Genomic DNA, 22,174 nt, shown 5'->3' with positions numbered 1-22,174 from the left:
TCTCCAGCACTTCAGCTTCAGATAGATTTTCTGATGCCTTAAGGTATTCTGCCACCTCATCTGGTTGATCATAATGGCTTGCAAATGTATGTGCAATGATACAAGCCTGGACCATATGTGCAGCTTTCTCATGGTCCTCTTCTTGATACAGGTTGCCTCAAAATCCCATGAGACATTGGAAGCGGTTCTTGAGGTAGGCAATGCCATGTTCAGCTTTGACATGAATGTGGGAGAGTGAATAGTTGAAGTAGTGGAGATCTCTGCTCTTTGCAACTGCAGTGTTGCTGTACAGTCCAACTGTGTAGCTGGAGTAGCCATAACCAGCATCAACCCAGACAAACTTGCCTTCATCAAGATGCAAACGAGGCTTTGCAACAATACCACTGCCTGAAGCCCAGACTTGTGCATCATGTGATGACCCAGGATGTCCAACCACTGACTTGACAATGTGCAAGGAATGAGGGAGGAAGACAAGGGCAATGTTGAATGTATAATCACCCTTGTATGAGTAATGCTTGCAAGCATTGAGTGCTGGCTTCCAAGCAAGATTGATGTGTGTACCATCTACAACCAACCATCCTCTAGACCATTCCTTGACTCCACTCTTATCAGCAACCCATGCTTTTGCCTTAGCACACTCATCTTCAGTTGCAAAGGTTACTACCTCACTGTTCAGCTTGTATAGGCCTGCAATAGTCCTATCTGTCCACTTGTGAACTGAGCCCCAACTGCAACTGCAGGCAAATGCAACATCATGAACTCCACCACCATTTCCTGACCATCCAAGCTGATATAGACCAACTGCCACTTGCTGCTGAACATGCCAAAAAAGTGAGAGCTTGGAATGCATCTGGAATCATGTGAACAGCCCCTCAAAAGAGCTTACAGTTGATGACAGCAGACAGCATGATCAAACATGTCATCATCAGAATCTTCAAGGTCATCATTAGGGTGCCAAGTGGCATCAACATCCATCAGATCAAGTTGCATCTTGGATTCCACCATCAATGAGTGCATGATGGTGGTCTCAATGTTGTCCAGGAGGTGCTGTTTGTCAGAAGTGTGCACCATGGTTGAAGTAGAGGGCCAGAAATAGGAGATTGATGATTGATGAGTTCAGTTGAACAAGGATGATGTGGTCTGAAAGAGAGTCCAAAGCTACAAACACAACTCAGCTGAGTTCTGTGCAACATGCATGCTTGGAACTGGGGCTACATGCAGCATTCCTCCACCAAGATCATTCTTCCACACTTACACCAATCAGCATCTTGTATGTGGAACAATTCATCACATTGAAGCAATCTACATTTGAGAGATTACATGGAAGACTGGGTATAGGGTATGCTAGTCATACATATTGAGAGCTAGCTTTACAGAGAGCAATGGTACAACAAGTTGGAAACACAGGAACAGAACTTGGAGAACTCGAAAAGAACACCATTCTTGCCAAATGGTCTACTCATGAGCTGAATCACTGTTGTCCTGCTGATCCATGGCACAAACCAGTGGGTCAAGTTCAAGATTGCTTTGACTACTTCCAGCAATGTTGCCAAAGGGTAGATTAGGGTTCATCATCTGCACCATCTCCATGAGCCAACCATGCTCTTCAGTTTGCATGTGCTCTTGTCTCTCACTTTCTTCCCTGGCAAATTGAATGTGCATTTCCTCCCTCTTTGTGCATTCCTCCTCAACCTTGATTCTTGCCTGAAGCATGTCTTGGGTGCAGGCCCACACAATTTCTGACAGCTCTTCTCACTTGCTCTTGGAAGTGGAGGGTCAAGACTTCTTGGGTGTTGTACCTGTGGCTGGAGAATAGAAAACAGAGCCACCATCACCATCATCCACTTCATCAGCCCCAAAAGTGGTGCTGGATGAGCACTGGCAGGTTGGAGTGTCTATAGGGGTAATGGTGAAGGGGGTGGGGCCAATCAAAGATGGGTTGGATGAGGAAGAGAAGGGTGAGTGGGATGAAGATGAAGCAGCAGCTGGGGTGGCTGCAACCAAAGAAGAAAAAGATGAGATAACTCTTGCTCCAATGGGATCATATTGCAACTCCTCAAGAATGGATTCCATGCCAGGAATGTTGCATCACTGAGGGTAGAGAGCATTGCTGGCATCATCCATGTTCACATCAGCATCAACCTAGTTATTCTGAGAGGAGGCAGGGGGGGCATCATATGGGTGACCAGTGAGAAGAACAACTGGACCAGTCTGTGCACAGTTGGTCATCATCTCATGCCAGTGCTCAAACCAAGGGTGGCTTTGAGCAATCAATTTGCATGTGGCATAGTCCTGCAAGTTGATAAAGAAGCATAGACAGAGATATAAAGTATAAGAACATTGGCACACTTAACATGAATCAACTAAGTTGTACTTACAGAGCTGTTGTGATCCATGTCTTGAAGAAGTACTCCAGCACTGGTCTGCTGCAAGATGGTCTTCTTGATGTTGTTGTATTGTACAGTGAGCCAGTGAATCTTAGTCTTTACTCAACCAGCACCACCAACAGTAGACTCATCTGGGAACAGCTCCTGCCATATCTGCCCACAGATAATGTCTTTGTTTGTCTTCAGACCCTTTTCCTGTTCCACAGTCAAACATCCTGGCAATAGAACATGTTGGTATTGATCATTATTGTAGATGATATCAACAAGGTGATTTATGTCACTAGGTGACCAATTGAAGTAGGCAATATGATCTGTTTTGTTGAAACTGCTGCCACAAGTACTGGCTTGATGGCTGTGAGCTGCAGAGATTCGAGTTGGGCAGGTAGAGGCTTGGCAAGGCAAAGAACCAGCAGATGTGGTGGCATTGGAACCAGAAGGAGTGGAGGAGGACAAAGGGGAAGTGGGAGAGGTTGCTGGCTGAGTTGACTCAGCCCCAGCCAAGGTGCTGGAAGTTGCAGAAGGGTGGGGCTGATGAGAGCCATCAAGGTTGGACTGAGCTGACATTGTGTTGTGCTGCGAAGCAGTTGAAGACTGCTCTGATGTTGGAGCCAATCCAGAGGCTTGCTGCAAAGCTGTGAATAGTGTATTGTTGTTGATATGGTCATGAGGGGATGGCATGTCCATGTCCTGGCACTGACAAGGAGGAAATGCTACTGGAGATGGTGATAGAAGTGAAGCAAGGACAGACATAACTCAAAGCATGAGAAAGTGTAGACAGTGCAGAAAGTGGAGTTCAAGGGTTGTGTGCAGAATTGTGTTAGAATCACATGATATCAGCACATGACAAAAACTCCTGCTGAAAACTCAAATATTCAGAAACCTGGGCTCATGGCAAAAATAAGTAGAGGTTTTCAAAACTTCTGAGCTTTTCTTTCCTGGCAGAGCTTACTTCAGCAGCGAGTTTTCAAAATCCAAAAAAACCATGAAAACTCAGAGAAAACTGAAACCCCCTAGTGCAAGACTTACTCACACACTCACACACTAAGGGGGTTTCTATTTTATTTTATTTTGCCCTCGAAAACTAGAGTCTTCCAATACTCAAAAAAGCTCAGGAAATTGATGCCCCCAAATGTAAGCTGTGTTTTTAGAGGGTTAATTTTCAAAGCCAACCAAGGGAGAGTAGTGTCAGCCAGAAAATGAAGCAGTTCCAGAATCCAAACCACCTTGTAGATCCACTATCTTTGACACTCTTGTAGCACAATCAAAGTAGATACAGTCATTTATATTGCCATTGCTATGTCTGTGAAGCCTGTTGAACATCCCCTGTATGCTGTGAGCCCTCTGCCTGCTGCCTCTGCCTTTGTCTTCTTTGTCAAGATTCACTTTGCCTGCTCTGCAGACCTTGGAGCTTGTTATATGCCACAGTTGTCATAGCTTTCCTCCTTGATTCAGCTGTGGTATCCTCAAATGATTTGCCATTAGCAACAAAGAGAGCACTGAACATCTCTTCCCTGAGATCCAGAGCCTGATCAGCACAGAACTTGTTTCCAATTCTGTGACATACCTTGAGGGGCATCAGCAATTATCTGCTCATATTGTGCTTGGTTGTCTTGTCACATAATCCTGGCTTCCTTGGTTGCTTGAAGGTATGAGGGGAGACCAGATGTGACATCTGCAATGTCTTCTTCAGAGAATGACTCCAAGAGGTAATCAACCACATCATCTGGATGATTGTATTGACTTGCAAAGGTGTGAGCCACAATACATGCTTGGATAGTATATGCAGCCCTTTTGTGGTCTTCCTCATGATAGAGAATGCCACAGTAGCCCATTAGACATTGGAAGCAATCCTTGAGGCATGCAATGCCATGTTCAACACAAACCTATATGCAAGAGAGGAAGCAGTTGAAGTATTGGATGTCACAACTCTTGTTAGCAGTGTTGTTGTTGAAAGGGCCTACTGAGAAGGCAGAGAAGCCAAACCCAGCATCAACCCATACAAACTTGCCTTTGTCTAGATGAAGACAAGTCTTAGCCACAATCCTGTTATCTCCTGATGCCCAAATGCATGAGTCATGTGAAGAGCCTGGATGGCCAATGATGGATTCAACAATGTGAAGTGGGTGCAGAAGGAAGACCAGGGAAACATTGAACAAATAGTTGCCTTGATATGAGAAGTGCTCTTGAGCATGCAGAGCTGGCTTCCACACAAGATTGATGTGTACCATCAGCAACAAGCTGTCAGGAGTGGCGTGCCAGAAACCTGAAATCTGTAGTAGAATTGGAACTACTACCAATTTTATCGAGATCTGTGGTAAACAGCTGTTTATTATTATTCCTGTCGAGATCTGTCATAGAAGTTTTGACTAGCTGCTGTGGACACTTTGTCCAGAGGTAGCTTGGCACAATCAGGAACTGTAGCTATGATGTGAACACACCAAGGTCTGGTGTGAGTGATGTTATTGTCACTGACACAAGTGTCCAGTGTGTTGACTGAGTGTTGGAGTGATCCCTGGACTGCAGTGGATGACTGCCTTTGGTTCTATGATCAAGAGAGCTGGACTGCAGTAAGAACTGCCTTTGGTGTCAATCAATGTCAATGAGCAGTGATACAACACATGCACTACATTAGATGCAATGCTCTGCAATTGCAACTGTTGACAGAATACTAACTATACTTTCTGTGAAGCTATAACTAGTGATGTAAGGTGTAGAGTGGATGAGGATCCACTCAACTACTATGGTGAGGAGCATGGTTATATAGCCATTCCCACAATGTCACCTGCAACACTGTTTCTGTTCTGGGAGTCCTCTCCCAATGCTGCTCCTCCTCCTCTTGTCTTCCTTGTGATGCTGCCTCTTGACATTGCTTTCTGTGCTTCCTGTGGATGGGCAGTCCTTGTACTGCTTCATAGCTGACAGGGGCCATTCCCACTTCATCTGGGTGGCAACTTGCACCCCTTTTCATCTCTCCCATCCTTCTGCTCCTGAGTTCATTGCCAAACTGGCCCCTGCTTCATTGAGGTGGAGGACCCAGATGTCCTTGCCACCCAATTCCATGTGATCCTATCATATGATCATGATACTACAGTTCCTGGTGGGATTTGTGGTACAATCCTTGCTTATGCCGATCTGGATGGGATCTGTCATAGAGCCTTCCCTACTACAGATCTTGGTGAACTCTACTGTAATTCCTTCAATCTGCCCAATCCTCAATTCCTGCACTCCTCCTCATATGACTTCCGCTTCTGCGCCTCTGGTCCCATAACACAGTCCTCAAAACCCCTTGCGACTTATTGTGGAATAGTGGTCAAGCATATCAAGTGGTGTCTGGTTGTGTTGAGGCCTATAGTTGTGTAGGAGGGAGTATCAATTGCTGCTGATGATGGAATGGGTTGTGATTAAAGCTCATGAGACAGCATGGTCAAAATCATCATCATCTGAGCCATCAAGGTCAACATTTGGAAGTCAGGTGTCCACAGTAGAAGTGAGCTCAAGTTTGAGCTTTGTCTCAACCAGCAAAGTTGCAAGAGTCACCATCTTGATATCCTCCAGAAGCTGTTGCTTGTCAGAAGTGTGAACCATGTTGAATAAGGCAAGTGCAAGGAGATAGGTTGTATTGAAGTGGAGATAGGTTGAATTGAGGTGGTGTGATGGTGAAAGCAGACATGGTGATGAAGAAAGCTCAAACACAGACTGGGTGTCTCCTCAACATCTTAATTTCTTGGATTTCGGGCTGCACAGAAGTGCACCTTCTGCACAGCATGAGACAATTTGCACAATCACTCTAGTCTAGACACAAAGCAAAGAGACAAAGTTACACTTGATCAATTGGATTACAGTATGGTTACATGAGATTGGAAGAGTACAAAAGCGTCAAAACCAAGAACATGCATTGAAGTTGAATTGATAGCAGTGAAGGTGACATTTAATTCGATATAACATGTATTTTATCAAATACATTGTTGGTAATGAAGGAGGGAAGCAAGTGGTTGTGCATCTGCACATCCACACTTAATTTTACACACAGTAATGAAGGACATGACACACCAATGTGATGAAGTGAAGCAAGCAGATGCACATCCATGCATCTGTACTTCATTTTGGAGAGTGACAAAAAAGTGAGTCCATTTTACCAGGTCCAGAGGTGTGTTTTTAGAAACACATGGTTTTTCAATTTTGAGTGAGCTTACTGTAAGCGGTCACACACCTGAAACCAGATTGGGTGCTTCTGGTTGATTTTGGTGAGATCAACTGAGTAAGATCTATTCAGTATGTTTTGGTTGAAAGTAACCAGACAGTTGAGTTCTGGTAGGTTTTGGCCAACTGCCTTGAACACTCTGTTCAGAGGCTATGTGGCACATCCATAACATATTGATGTGGGAGTGGTATCAGATACAACTCTCCTAATACAGCACAAGTGTTTGTAGTGCTGCTGCTTGATGCTCTTGACATCATCTGGACTGCAATAAAACTATTGCCTACAGATGACAGGAGTTACTGGACCACAGGTGTTGGACACTGCCTACACTAACTGACTGGACTGCAGATGTTGAGCAACACCACCTACAGTGATGAAATGGACCACAGGTGTTGAGGAACACCACCTACAGTTGACATCTGACAGTGATACAACACACATGTTCAAGATGTCATTGCAAAGCTATGCTATTGCAATGATATGAGTCAAGTAAAGAGTAGTAAGATAGAGAGTAGAGTGGATGAGGATCCACTTGTTTGCTATGGTGAAGTAGTAGTAGTATTTATGTGTTTTGAGAGATGCCACCTGTGGCACCGCTCCTACTCCTCTGGAGGAGTGTCTCCATCCTCCTCATACTCCTCCTTTCCTTGGGCTGTGTATTGACTCTTCTTGACACTGCCCATCCTCCTCATGGTACCAATGTCAGCCCCCTTGGTCCCACTCCTTCTCCCCTCAATCCATGGTCATTCCTTGGCCCCTATCTGATGGCCCTCTCTGACCATGTGACCATCCTATTGTCTTGTTCTCATCCATGTGGTCTTCCTGGTGACTAGTTCCACATGATTGTGAGCATGTCACCCTGTGTGGTAACCTACCACATGCTCCTGAGCTCAGTCCTCTTCTTGGCTGAACTTGGACCCTCTCCTTGCATGTGAAACCTTTCCTGTCATCCTATCCTTTCCCTCAAAGATGGAGACCTTCTCTGTCAAATCTCCTGTCGCTTCCTTGTAGTCCATTGTCATGGGCCCGGATGCGCAGGAAGCAGGAAGATCTGTCAACTCATATGAAGGGAGCACAGGAATCAAGGAATTGGGCAGATCGTAGGATTTGCAGCAGAATTCACTGAGATCGGTAGTAGAGACAGCTCTATTACAGATCTCACCTAGATCGGCATGAGCAAAGTTGATATTACAAATCCCACCGAGATCGGTAGTTGAAGAGACCATGTGGCAGATTCTGCAGAGATCAGTGGCAAGGATGATTGTATGATGGACTCACATGCAAGGGGGACCAAGTGCTGCCAAGGAAGGGACCAAGCTCAGGAGCATGCAGTTGGTTACCACTCAGGGGTCACAAGATAAGGACCTGGAGAACTGTCACTGGTCAAAGGAAGAAGAGCTGTGTCAAGGACACTGGCAAGCAGGTCATGAGGAGGAGGAGCAGTGTCAAAGGAGTCAACACACAGCTCAAGAAGGACAGGAGCGGTGCTACAGGGACCCCTGTATAGTACTTGATGAAGAGGGTACTCTCTGGAGAGAGAGAGCCAGAGCAATGTCACAGGTGACACTACAAAGGATGTATATAAGCATACCTTCTCATCATAGGTGGATGAGTGGATCCTCATCCACTCTACACCATATAAACTAGTTACTACTTCAAGCATAAGTACTCTTTAGTTTCAGTCAGCATAGTTGCAATCAAGTAGATTGCCTCTCATTGTAGCATGTGTGTCATATCACTGCTCACTGACATCCAAAGGCAGTTCATAGCAAACCAGTGGTCCAGATAAAGATAGAACCAAAGACAGTAGTCCACTGTGGTCCAGGGATCACCTCAAGCAATAGTCGACACACTGGACACTTGTGTCAGCATCACCAAACAATCACATCACTCACACCAGACCTTGGTGTCAGTACCAGTTCATATCAGTTATTGATCATGCCAAGCTACCCCTGGATGGAGTGTCCACAGTGGTCAGTCGAAATCTGCAATAGCAGTACTTCAATCACAGATTTGAGCAAGAAAAGTGATAGAGATGGCTCTATCACATATTTCACCAAGAATTGCAATACCACAAGTGTTGTTGCATAACTCGACAGGATCTGTAATAGACGAGACTCTATTACCGATCTCAGGTTTCAGGCGCGAGACCGCTGACATCCATCAGCCCATTCTGTAACAATGGAAGCTTCTTGCAGTGTGTTTGGTGAACTCAACCAGATAGTCATATTCTGGTTGATTTCAGCAAAACCAACCAGATATGTGCAATGTGGTTGTTGTCAGTGAAATCAACCGGAAACCCGTGATCCGGTAGATCTCACACTTCGTGTGCACCAAGCTCCCCATACCTCATTTCGGGTCTTCTGCGCATACCCTATGACACTTATGTAAGGTTTTTGTGTGAAATAAAAACACATCAAAATCGAAATACACGTGTTTCTAAAAACACTCAAAATTTGATACCCCCTTATGCTGCTGGAAGATAGAACTCCGATCGACGCTTATCAGGAGGTATTAGTCACAGTACGGTGTTCAAGCTTGTTGAGCTAAACACTATACTATATTGACATAAGGAAAGAACATAGCAGTAGCTCGAGCTCTCCGCTCACTATCTATATACATTCTGGTTTGTGGCTGTCTGTGGAGATGACTGTCTATGACAATGGATGTGTCACTGTTGCCCTCGATCTTCATTGTGTGGGCCCGCCCGATCTCCGATCCGATTGACTCTCCCCGATCAGTCACCAGATCGTGTTCTGCTGGATCGTTATCTCCAGCATATGCTTGCAAGACAGATAATTGATGGAATGTGAAGAAGTTCTGTCCCGATAACTGGCAATTGGGGAGAGTCTGAGTACGATGTCACTGCTGTTTTAGACAGAAACATATATACTCAATTGACTGAGTGAATGTGGTGAGAACCTTGTGTTCTCAGCTTGATATATATACATCTATGAGGCTCATACCAAAATGTGGGAGTATCCTACTTCATGACCTAGCTTGACAAAGAGTGGGACTGTGTTGTACCTGATACCTGGTCAGATCGGTCCTCTGACCAGATCGGCTCTGCCTGATCCCCGATCAGATCGGCTCTGCGTCATCGTTTAGCGTCTCACTGGATCGTAATCTTCAGCATCCCGAGGTTTAGCCAAGAAGAGGAACACTTTCCTTATGTGACCCTTCGAGTCTTCGAGATATTTCCCCCGATCCGCGATCCGAGCGCAGATTATTCCAGCATGTCGTGCAAACAGGGCCTAACATTTTAAAATCCCGGCCGTCTGCGTCACGTTACACACTGCTGAGGTGCACCGCTTCTCAGGCTCTCGAGCTTCGGTGGTTGGTGCCCGCAATTTTTCGAAAGAGCCGTGCAACCGAAGAAGCACAGATCCGAGCGCTTTCGTGGAAGAACGGTGCTTCTCAATATTGTTCTACACCCCTCCACCAAGCATCAAGCAGTCTCTCTCGAGCCTTCTGCATCACCTACAACCGCCAGTCATCTCATCAGACGCAGACTGGGCCAGTTGCGCAATCGTCACGCTTTCTGAGCCGAAAAAGTCTCAATTTGGACGCACATCGAGTGACGATTGCCGATTTCTCGAGGACGATCCCTTTCTCGTTCGACCCAGCCTCAGAAACGACACAATTGCGAAGCATCAACAATGGAGGCAGAAGACGCACAAAAAGCGCTCCGGCTTGCGTTCAAACATGACGCAAGCGGTGACACAGCGGCCGCTATCAAGTGGGCGAAGAAGAGTGTTGCCATCTACAAGACACCGTCAGCAGAAGCACTTCTAGTTCGACTTGAAAAGAGTGGTGCGTCCGGCAATGGTGCCTCAACCTCAGCATCAGCTTCGTCCTCTTCAGCTGCCGGTGCCTCATCTTCCGCTGAGGGACTTCGCTCACGCACAACAGCCTCTCAGACCAACGGACGATCACCAGCCGAAACAACACATTCAGCACCAAAACGAGCGTACACTTCGGCGCAGATGGAAGTCGTGACCCGGATTAAGAAGGCAGGTGGTGATTTTTACAAAGTGCTCGGTGTCGATAAGACAGTGGATGAGAACGGAATTAAGAAGGCGTACAAGAAGTTGGCATTGCAGCTTCATCCTGATAAGAACGGCGCTCCTGGTGCAGATGAAGCGTTTAAGAGTGTCTCGAAAGCCTTCAGCATCCTCACAGATGCGGATAAGCGGGCAGCATACGACCGATATGGAGGAGATCCAGACAACGCAAGATCAGCAGCAGGTGCAGCCGCAGCAGGGCATCACAACCCATTCGGCGGTATGAGAGGCACACCTTTCGGAGGCGGTGGAATGTACACAGACGAGATCGACCCCAACGATCTCTTCAACATGTTCTTCGGCGGAGGTGGTATGGGTGGGGCGCAATTTGGCGGAACCACCTTCTCGTTCGGTGGATCAGGCATGCGAACACATCAATTCCGACAACGACGACCTGGGCCACGTCGTGCTCATGCAGAACCTCAAAACGCTAGCATTCTTCTTCAGCTTCTACCATTGCTCGTACTCGGCTTGTTCAGTCTTCTCGCATACGCACCGTCGCTGTTCTCGACACCAGATCCGAGCTTCTCTTGGACGCCTTCCACCACGTACAAAACACAACGCATGACCGAAAAGCATCACATTCCGTACTATGTCAACGACAACCAGTTCAACAACCACCCATTCGTCACCGGAGAGCGCAGCAAAAAGGATATCGCTGGATTCGAGGGTCGTGTAGAGAATGCCTACAAGCAAGCCATGTACTCGAGTTGCGAGCGTCAACGAGAGTATCAAGAGAGAAGGCTTGCTGCAACAAGAGGGTTCTTGGGTATCGGGGTAAGTTCGTCGCATATTCATCGGCAGGGCTCGAGATGCCGAACGAGATTATACTAACCAACCTTATCATCTTCCACTTGCGTCGCACTCAACAGGGAGATGAAGAAGCTGCCAAGAGAATCATGGCAGAAGTCTACGACAGCTGCGAGAAGCTCAAGCAGTTCGGTATCTACATCTAGCCTCTTCTTTGCTGCTCGTTTTATATCTTTCAGTACATAGACAGCAATCTTTATTTATAATAGGCTTTGCTAGCCGTGATGTATGTGTGAGACGGGTTGAAGTATCAGCTGTGACATGAGCTCTGCTAGAGAAGCAAATGCTGAGCATAGTGTGAGATCGTCAAGGTTTTTCGTACGAAATGCGTTTGAGCCAAATTTTAGCGGCAAATGTGATTCTGTGGGTGGAGAAGCAGGGTTACGTTGCAGCAGTGTGAATCAGTTGAAGATACATCGGTATCTTAAAAGGATGCATGGGTTACAAGCAAGGCACTGAAACACCAAATGCCTGCATAAGTGAGAAACACAATGAAGGGTTGTCATAGCAATGGCTCAGGGGCACCTCATAACATAACAACATAGGGGTATGAAAGGAGTGACACATTCTGTCTCAGATATGACCAGAGTGGTGATAGGATATATATATGCACTTGTCATTTAGGTTTGCACTATGAAAATATAGGCATTACAAGAAGCATACAACTGTGGTAAAGGGAGTCTGATTGTGACCCCAATAATGCTGTATACTAATTGTTATCTTCAATTGATTAAGAGTCTGAGGAAGCTATCACCAAGCTAACCAAAACTCATCAACAACCATGGTAGAAGACACCAAAACCCAGGTCAGTGCCAGCATGAAGACCAAAGGAAGCAGAAAAGGCAAGGCCACCCAGGTATGGGCTGACAATGATGCCATGAATGAGAACGAGCTGGACATCATTGACAATGAAGCTGACGAAGATGCCAATTCTGACTCTGATTTCAATGATGGCAACAAGCAATATAACTTTTGCACCCTAGCAAAGCTCCTCAAACCTGTGCTGAAGCTTATGTCACAAAGCTACTACAGCTGGAGCACCCACGTGAAGTCTTTCCTCCAATCTGTGCCCCATGCAATGAAACACCTTGAGGGAACATATGACAAGAAGCATCTGAAATGGAGCCACTCTCTCGATGATGCTTTGACCAATGCTCTCTGTGGGACAATTGACACTACTGGAGAACACAATGTCAATTACCTTGTTCTAGATGTAATCAAAGAGTATCTCACTTTCCATCAAGTGTGGAGAAAGATTGAAAACAGTCTAATGAATGAAGCCACCAAGATATCTCATAGACTCACACTTATCTCACAGCTCAGTGACATAAAGATGTTCCACTCTGATGCAAGGAAGCTAATTCAAGAGATCCGGACCATCCAAACCAAAAGCAGTCTTCTTGGGAAGCTGTTCACCAATGATACATTGTTCTCGGCATTGCAGAAATGCACAATCTGGCATCTGGTGTACAAAGAGATGGTTGCCACCATTCACCAGATCGACTTCAACACCCTTGCAACTGCATTGAGCATTCACCAGACAGCCATTGAAAGCATCCCTGTGCAAAAGATCGACCTGCGACAGGCCAGCACCCAGACCATCAGTAACAATGATCAAGATGACCAGGCTGAGGAATCTGAGACTGGCAACAGCAATGCAAACCTGAAGAGCACAAGCAGACCATGACAACTCTGATGCTGGATCTGTAAATGACCAGGACATGGTATCAGTCAGTGCAATGCCTTGGTCACCATCCCCAAAGATTCCCCACTTGCCAAACCTAAATAGGAGGTGTGGTGCTCCACCATTCATACATCGAAGTGGCAAGAACCTCCAAATGCAAAAGAAGCAGTGCATTGGATACTGGACTCAGGTGCAAGCTATCATATGGTAAACTCTTATGATATGCTCATCCACCCAAGAACCTGCTGAAAGCATGTGATCACTGCTGGGAATGAGGTTCTGGAGGTGACAGCCATAGGAGATACTAGCATATTAACAGATTATGGGGATATTCCCTTACAAAATGTATTGTATGTCAAGCATCTCAATGTCAACCTCTTGTCAACAAATTCATTGACAGATGATGGAGCACAAGTGATATTGGATAATACCAGCAGACAAATCTATTTGACAAACAGCATGACACTCAAGGTTGCAAAGAATCATGAGCAAGGACTTCTAGAGTTCTGAGGCATTACATGGCAAGAGAGCACAATGACCACATCAACACCATTGTTTGAAGGTGTCAATGAGGAGTTTGAGCATATTGAGAATGAGCTGAAAATTTCAAAACAACAATTATGGCATGAACGACTAGGACACCCAGGCCAAGACAAGTCAAAGGCAATCATAAGCAAACTGAAGGATAAACACATTGTGGATTTGGACCCAGATACTGCTCTGAAATGTGAGCAGTGCATACAATCCAAAAGTATGGTCACTCAGATGGGGCAGGGTAGTGGCAAAAGAGCTGCAGGGCCCCTAGACCTTATACACATCGACCTGATAATAGACTCATTCCACATGACAGAGTATACATGCATGCTGGTGCTGGTCGATGATCATAGCAAGTACATGCATGCACAGCCATTGTTATGGAAGAGTCATGCATTTGTGCAACTCAAAAGGATTGTTTCCTTTCTGGAGACACAGATGGACCAGAAGTTAAAAGCAATCTGATCTGATCAAGGGACTGAATGGAAGAGCAATGATGCATTAGAATGGTCACTAGAGAAAGGTATTGAGTGGCAAACCACTGTGGGGTACAATAGCAAACAAAACAGGCAAGTGGAGTGAATGAACAGGAGTCTAGGTGAAAGGATGTGGATGCTCCTAACTCAAAGGAGACTGCTGAAGAGATTCTGGCTGTATGTGATCTGAGCAGTGGCATTCAAAATAAACCTCACTCCAAGCATTGACAATGAGTTTCCTTATGAAGCAATGTTTGGGAAGTCACCAGAGTGACTCATAAGCCTCCTATGAGTGTTTGGATGCTTGGCATGGGTGAATGTACCCAAGGTCAAGTGAGACAACAAGAAGCTGGATCAGCAAGCCATCACATCCATTTTCTTAGGGTATAGCTTGGAGTGAAAGGGTTGGTTATTTTACAGCCCAGAATACAGCCCAATGATCTTTTGGAGTAACTTGGTGAAGTTCATGGAATCGAAGTGTTGGTCAGACAGAACAGAGTGGCAACTGGTCAGTACACAGATGCCACCAATGATAGCAGCTGAAGAAGACATTGAGAACCTCGGATATATGGATGAAAACTTATTTGATGAAGTGGACAGGGAACCATTAATGGAGTACATCGACATGGATTCAAGCTCAGAAGACAAACAAAGTGAAGGCACAGTGAAAGAGGCTGAGCATAAACTAGTCGCTGAGACCCAGATTGATGATGAACTTTTCAGACTCATGGCAACATGTCCAGAACAGAGTAAAAATCTGGACCCAACAGTCAGTGAAGCATTAGGTGGAGAGGATAGGAAACATTGGGAAGAGGCCATGCAAAAGGAACTGGATGGTTTGGAGGCTATGGGCACATGGGAGATCACTGATCTACCAAAAGGAGCAAACACCATCAACACATGTTGGGTACTCAAGATCAAGACTGATGTGAACCTTGTACCAACAAAGTTCAAGGCCAGACTTGTAGCATGGGGCTTCACACAACACAAAGGTATTGACTATACAGAGGTCTTCGCACTGGTAGCACCCATCCAATCCATTCAAGGGGTGCTTGCTATTGCAGTGATTTGAAACTGGGAGATGGACTCAATTGATGTGAAACAAGCATACCTAAACTTGATGATACATCATGATGTATACTTAAAACCACCAATCAGAATCAAAGTACCACCCAGAAAGGCATTGAAAGTAGTGAAGGGGCTGTACAGTTTAAAGCAATTGGGCCATGAGTGGAACATTGAGCTAGATTCACATCTCTGAATGATCAGTTTTCACTGCATGCCAAGTGTGCCATGTCTGTACTCAAGAGGAACAGGTGATAGGATTACAATCATCACAGCATATGTAGATGATATGCTGATAGCATCACCCAGTCACAATGAGGTGGATTGCACTAAGCAGGAAATCATGAGCAAGTGGGAAACACAGGACAATGGTGAAATCAAGGAGTTCCTAGGAATAAAGATCACATGTGACAGAAGACAGAGGAGGATATCTTTAGATTTAATGGCATATGTCAAAGCAATGGTGAACAAGTGGTTAGAAGGAGCAAATGACAAATCATGGGTACCTATGCCAAGTGTGGCAAACATCACTGGAGGAAAGAAATGCAACCCCAAACAGGTGAAGAAGTATCAAGAGTTAGTTGGCCAATTACTATGGGTTTCAAACACTGCTTGACCAGACATCACCTTTGCTGTAGGTACATTGGTGTGATACATGTTGAGCCCAATCAACAGTGCATGGAAGGCCACCACTCATATGGTAAAGTACTTAAATCAGATGAATGGGTACCAGCTACATTTAGGAGGAGGATCAAGCAAACATGTGGACAAACCTGTAACAATGTATACTGATGCAAACTGGGCATTGGATCCAACAAATGGATGGAGGAGCACATCCAGATCCATAACCTACATATATGGATGCCCAGTTAGTTGGAAGTCTCACATCCAGAAATGCATAGCATTATCAGCAGTAGAAGCAGAGTTTGTTGCTGCTTCCAAAGCAGTACAAGAAGCACTATTCTTCTCATATCTGCTCCAGGATTTGGAAATCACAGATGTCCAGCCAGTGTTATACATGGACAGTCAGGGGTGCATTCAGGTAAGTAAAGACCCAGCCAAGCATTGGAAGTTGAAGCACATTGACACTCAGTACCATTTTGTTCATGACCACATGCAAGAAGGTGATGTGGAGATCAAATTCAACAGAATGGCAGACAATGTCACAGATATCTTAATGAAACCTTTACAAGGCCTCAATATCTCACAGTTAGCTAGGATGATAGGATTGGAGATCCCATTGAGAGGGAGAGTTGAAGATATGTCGGTATCTTAAAAGGATGCATGGGTTACAAGCAAGGCACCAAAACACTGAACACCTGCATAAGTGAGAAACACAATGAAGGGTTGTCATAGCAATGGCTCAGGGGCACCTTGTAATGTAACAACATAGGGGTACAAAAGGAGTGACATGTTCTGTCTCAGATATGACCAGAGTGGTGATAGGATATATATATGCACTTGTCATTTAGGTTTGCACTATGAAAATATAGGCATTACAAGAAGCATACAACTGTGGTAAAGGGAGTCTGATTGTGACCCCGATAATGCCGTATACTAATTGTTATCTTCAATTGAATCTGAATCTGAGTGAGAGAGAGACTCGGTTCGTTTAGGCGAAATCAAAGTGGCCGTGAATAAACCAACACTTGAGTTACACGCTATCTTCCATCATCATCGTCAACCTCTTTCGCCCTCGTCGCTACTTACCAACGCCTTCAAGTCGCTACACATACATCACATTGGCTCACGACTTCTTTTCTGCGACCTGTTCAAGACCCGGCAGCATCAGGCAACTCATCACAGCACCGAGAGCTGCAAGTACCAACTACAACCAGTCTGCATCTAGAGTGCTGAGTCGAGAGACAGCGTCACCTTCACATCATGGTAAGTGTTCTTTTCGCGATTGTAACCCCCTCTCCTTGATCTTGAAAGAAATGCTGACACTGTAGCATTGCAACCACACCTTCATAATCCATCTGCTCCGTCTCTCTCCGCAGTCCACACCATCAAAGAAGCGCCTCATTCGAGACTTTAAGCGACTCTCCGCCGACCCACCTGGGGGTATCTCCGGTGCTCCATGCGCTGACAACCTTATGATCTGGAACGCTGTCATCTTCGGCCCCGCAGATACTCCTTTCGAAGATGGCACTTTCAAGCTCGTCCTCACTTTCGACGAATCCTATCCGAACAAACCACCCACAGTCAAGTTCTTGTCCAAGATGTTCCACCCCAACGTCTACGCCAACGGAGAGCTGTGTCTCGACATTTTGCAGAACAGGTGGTCACCAACATACGATGTAGCAGCAATCTTGACGAGCATTCAGAGTCTGTTGCACGATCCCAACCCTAATTCGCCAGCAAATGCAGAGGCGGCAAGTTTGTACAGGGAGAACATGAAGGAGTATGTCAGGAGAGTAAAGGCCACTGTTGAGGCGAGCTGGTTGGATGACGGTGAGACGGTGGAGCCTATCCCAGAGGAAGATGAGGAGGGCACAGCAGCGTCAGCGAACGGTACAGCACAAGCAGCATAGTTCTATCAACCCACAACATCCTTCCCTCCTGCCTCCATATCCATCAAGATCCCTTCCTCTCAGACACTACGCATGTCTCTTCCTCTCCACAGCACGACCTGTTTCCATCTACATTCGGCCTTGCACTTCATTTTGCTCGTCTTGCACCACATTTCAATCACAGTTCTCCGCCCTTCCTGCTTTTATGTTCCCTCGTCGACTTTTGTTCTAGGTTGCTTCATCCCAGCGCTCTTCTCGTCCGTTGTTCTCGTCCATGTACATCATATCCTCGACTTTTCTTTGTTATTCCGTGTCCAGTTCGATTTTCGCAAGAAATACCCATTCAAATGACGCTTATGTGTGCAATGGTGTGTGCGCGGAAGCTGGAAGACGAGAGAGAGTCTCGACGTCGATCGAAATCTCCAAGTGCGGGGTGATCACGCATTTGGATTCCAAGTGGTTGTGCCCAGCAACCAGCTTTACCTGAACGCTAGTATCCTCTCAATTCAACTCAGTCTCCATTGCTTCATTTCACACAGTAGTCAGACAAGACAGGCAAAGAAAGAAACTGAGAATACACGAAAAGTTTTGAAGATTCATCAACAAGAATAAGCGGTGGTGGTGTGTGTGATTGAGGGATGTGTCTGCTGTATGAACAAAACATGCGAATAAAGAGAAACGAGACAAGTGTTTTCTTTTGTGAAACATCCTTCAGTCAAAGGATGAGTTGGGGAAAGATAGAGCTGTTGTTACAAGACCACTTTAGGTATGCGGGATACGAGATGCAAGGAGGGGGGGACAGGGAAAAGTGCGACGCAAGAGAGAGTTTCAGAATGGATGCAATTACTGCTTCTTCTCACCCTCACCCTCAGGCTTGGACTCGCCGGCGTTCTCAGAGGAACCGGACTGACCCTTCTTCTCGTAAACGAGCTTGAAGAGCTGGAGCGAAGCCTGCTGGGTAGCGTCGATCTTTTCACGGATGGTTTGGGCCTCGACCTCAGCGTCACCGTTCAATCCCTTGGAGGCGAGCTCCTCGGTCTCCTTGATGAGAACGTTGAGCTTCTCCTTCTCCTCGGCTGGAAGCTGCTCGCTAAACTCCTGCATAGCCTTGGTGGTCTCAGAGCAGACCGAGTGGGCACGGTTAGCCTCCTCAATGACAGCCTTGCGGGCCTTGTCAGCCTCGGCGTACTGCTCGGCATCGGCAACCATCTTCTCGATCTCGTTGTCGCTAAGACCGGAACCAGCAGAGATGGTCATGGACTGGTCCTTGTTGGTTGCCTTGTCGAGGGCAGAAACGTGCATGATACCGTCGGCGTCGATGTCGAAGGTGACCTCGATCTGAGGGACACCCTTGGGTGCGGGAGGGATACCGGTGAGCTGGAAGTTACCGAGCAACTTGTTGTCACGGACGAGCTCACGCTCACCCTGGTAGACCTGGATGTCGACAGCAGTCTGGCCATCAGCGGCGGTGGAGAAGACCTGCGACTTCTTGGTGGGGATGGTGGTGTTGCGGTTGATGAGACGGGTGAAGACACCGCCGAGAGTCTGAATACCGAGGGAAAGAGGAGTAACATCGAGGAGAAGAACATCGGTAACCTGACCGGAAAGAACACCACCCTGAATGGAAGCACCGATAGCGACGGCCTCGTCGGGGTTGACGCCCTTGCTTGGGTCACGCTTGAAGATGTTCTTGACAGTCTCGAGAACCTTGGGCATACGGCTCATACCACCGACCATGATGACCTCCTGAATGTCCGAGGGCTTACAGCCAGCGTCGGCAAGAGCCTTCTTGCATGGCTCGACGGTGCGGTCGACGAGCTTGCCAACGAGACCCTCGAGCTGAGCACGGCTCATCTTGGTGTTGATATGCTTGGGACCGGAAGCATCGGCAGTGATGTAAGGCAAGCTGATGTCGGTGGAAGAAGCACTGGAAAGCTCGATCTTGGCCTTCTCGGCAGCCTCACGGATACGCTGAATGGCCATGCGGTCCTTGGACAGATCGAGACCAGACTCCTTCTTGAACTCGTTAACGAGGTGCTCGACAAGGACAATGTCAAAGTCCTCACCACCAAGGTGAGTGTCGCCGTTGGTCGACTTGACCTCGAAGACACCCTTCTGCATCTCGAGAATCGAGATATCGAAAGTACCTCCTCCCAAGTCGAAGACGGCAATAACGGACGAGTCGTCGCGGTCGAGACCGTAAGCAAGGGCAGCGGCGGTGGGCTCGTTGATGACACGGAGAACGTCAAGACCAGCGATGGCACCGGCGTCCTTGGTAGCCTGACGCTGCGAGTCGTTGAAGTAAGCAGGAACAGTGATAACGGCGTGCTTGACGGGCTTGCCGAGGTAGCCGGAGGCGGTCTCCTTCATCTTGCCGACAACGAAAGCACCGATCTGCGAGGGAGAGTATTTCTCACCTCGGACCTCAAGCCAGGCGTCACCGTTGGAGTGGGGAACAATCTTGAAGGGAACATTGTTCAAGTCCTTCTGAACCTCCTTGTCCTGGAACTTTCGGCCAATAAGACGCTTGGTTGCGAAAAGGGTAGCCTCGGGGTTGACGACGGCCTGTCGCTTGGCAGGGAGACCAACCAGACGCTCGCCATCCTTGGTGAAAGCAACGACGGAGGGAGTTGTTCGGCCACCTTCCGAGTTTTCAATGACACGGGCCTGCTGGCCCTCCATGACGGAGACGCATGAGTTGGTAGCTGAGCGAGGAAAACGAGATAGGAACAGATTAGACAAAGGAAAGTCAGCACGCTGTTTCCGTGTCCTAGAGCTCCAGAAATCAGATTCTTTCCAGACTTGCTGTATCGCCACCTCTTGAGCTAGCTGAATTTGTTGCGTCACAGCTTCAGCTTGGCTTCCGAGATGCGGACAAGCTGCGCTTTTCTTGGATACTTACTTCCCAAATCGATACCGATAACGGGGCCAGAGACCTTGCCGGAGGCGAAACGGGCGCCAATTGGTGCCAAGCGCTGTAAAAGCGAATCCGAGAGAAGCAAGGAGAGAGATCAGAATGTCAGTGACACGAGCTCGCCACCGGACCAATGCACTTTCGACGAGTTCGACGCTGCTTGCACTTTGCCGTCGCCATCAGCGAGAATGCATTACTTACGGCAACACCGGGAGCGGCGGAGCGGAGAGGCTGGCTCAAGAGCCTTGTCGCCGGAGCGGCGGCACGGATACCACGAGAGAACATGGCTGTGTGATGTACGTGAAGGTGAGGGTATGGGACGAAAAGATGGTGGAGGAAGAGAAGAAGTGAAAAGCCCGATTAGCGCAAAATGTGTGTGTGTGTGTGTGTGTGTGTGTGAGTTGGGCTGAGCACAAGCAGGCTGTCGAGTGTAGTAAGAAAGTGAATGTGACGACGAATAAGAAGGAAGCAGAAATTGCGGGTGGAGTTGAAATCGGTTTTTCCTTTCGGGGTTGGTTGGGCTTGGACGCTGCAGCGAAGAAGGAAGAAAGTGGAATTGATCGGGTGGTTTGCAGCAAGCAAACAAGCAAGCGGATTGGACAACAGGCAGGTAAGAAGAACTGGAACGCTCAGGCTTCCTCTCAGGCTTCCTCTCAGGCTTCTTCTCAGGCTCTCTCTCTCAAAAAATTCATTGATTCAAGTCAAAGGGCAGCAAGAGAGGCTTCTGTCTGGTTCTTTGAATAGCACAGTTGTTTGACTCAGCTCAGCAAGCCAATCTTGCCGCCTTCTCTACTTTAATTCAATGACAAAGAGCCCTTTCAACCCCGATCTTTCGATTCAGCTTTCTGACTTCTACTTCTCTTCAACGATCATGTCGTTGAAACTTTCTTTGTGGAAGAAGCTTCGTGTTTGCCGGATGAAGAGCAGGCAGAAGTGGTTTTGATGCGAGATCGTGCTTTCGGACACAGCGGTCGAACTGAGCCGGTGCCAAGCTGCAATTCACGGTGGAGTTGCAAGGTGACGCTGTTGCTCTGCTAAGCGGAATATACAGTAGGCTCAGTTTGATCCAACGTCATAGCGCTCTGTTGTTACAATTTTTGACCTTTTTGCAGCCTGCTTTTCCCGACTTCTTTTTTGCAAGAACACTCTTTGAGACGTCTGTGTGCTTTTCGAGATTCTTCCTCGACCTTCGCTGACAAAATATTATTTTGCAGCTCGAGATCGGCCAATTCCGTCCGTTCCATCACCGATGCTCGTCGACCCTATCCCTGTGAACATAGTCGGCGTAACATCTTCAGCTTGCTTGCGCCTCGTTTCTCTTTCTCTATTCCAACTCGATGCCCTCACAAATCCAAAGAAAAAGCGAAAAGATTATTTTTATTTTTATTTTAAATTTAATAATAACAGGCCGTCTACGGCCTATTTACGATTGCAGAGAAAAAAGAAATACGTACAAAAATAGAAGAAAGGCCACCACGAAAAGAAAAGAAAATGTACAGGAGAACAGACCCTAGGCCGCGCTCGAG

At 46.9% G+C, this 22,174-nt stretch overlaps 5 protein-coding genes across 5 annotated transcripts; 4 read left to right on the top strand and 1 right to left on the bottom strand.

The window, feature by feature from the left end:
• Positions 1-10,247: 10,247 nt before the first annotated feature.
• UHO2_01868 (uncharacterized protein) lies at positions 10,248-11,608 on the top strand (the record flags this gene model as incomplete). The annotated part of the gene is made up of 2 exons (XM_041559305.1): positions 10,248-11,429; positions 11,525-11,608. The coding sequence occupies 2 exons, from the start codon at positions 10,248-10,250 to the stop codon at positions 11,606-11,608; spliced, it is 1,266 nt and encodes a 421-aa protein (XP_041415239.1).
• A 2,072-nt stretch (positions 11,609-13,680) lies between these two features.
• Positions 13,681-14,145, top strand: UHO2_01867 (uncharacterized protein; the record flags this gene model as incomplete). The annotated part of the gene is made up of 1 exon (XM_041559304.1): positions 13,681-14,145. One exon carries the CDS (start codon positions 13,681-13,683, stop codon positions 14,143-14,145), a length of 465 nt encoding a protein of 154 aa, XP_041415238.1.
• Positions 14,146-14,592: 447 nt separating this feature from the next.
• Positions 14,593-15,228, top strand: UHO2_01866 (uncharacterized protein; the record flags this gene model as incomplete). The annotated part of the gene is made up of 1 exon (XM_041559303.1): positions 14,593-15,228. The coding sequence occupies one exon, from the start codon at positions 14,593-14,595 to the stop codon at positions 15,226-15,228; it is 636 nt and encodes a 211-aa protein (XP_041415237.1).
• A 1,877-nt stretch (positions 15,229-17,105) lies between these two features.
• On the top strand, positions 17,106-17,755 carry UHO2_01865 (putative RAD6 - E2 ubiquitin-conjugating enzyme; the record flags this gene model as incomplete). Its single annotated transcript, XM_041559302.1, has 2 exons — positions 17,106-17,108; positions 17,222-17,755. The coding sequence occupies 2 exons, from the start codon at positions 17,106-17,108 to the stop codon at positions 17,753-17,755; spliced, it is 537 nt and encodes a 178-aa protein (XP_041415236.1).
• Positions 17,756-18,577: 822 nt separating this feature from the next.
• Positions 18,578-20,933, bottom strand: UHO2_01864 (putative SSC1 - mitochondrial HSP70 member; the record flags this gene model as incomplete). The annotated part of the gene is made up of 3 exons (XM_041559301.1): positions 18,578-20,439; positions 20,637-20,709; positions 20,850-20,933. 3 exons carry the CDS (start codon positions 20,931-20,933, stop codon positions 18,578-18,580), a joined length of 2,019 nt encoding a protein of 672 aa, XP_041415235.1.
• Between the last annotated feature and the right edge of the window lie 1,241 nt (positions 20,934-22,174).

The sequence above is a fragment of the Ustilago hordei genome (genome assembly GCF_900519145.1).
Source record: "Ustilago hordei strain Uho2 genome assembly, contig: UHO2_contig_03, whole genome shotgun sequence".
Taxonomy (NCBI): domain Eukaryota; kingdom Fungi; phylum Basidiomycota; class Ustilaginomycetes; order Ustilaginales; family Ustilaginaceae; genus Ustilago; species Ustilago hordei.
The sequence above is the reverse complement of the archived record's forward strand: the minus strand, read 5'-3'. Positions and strand labels throughout refer to the sequence as shown.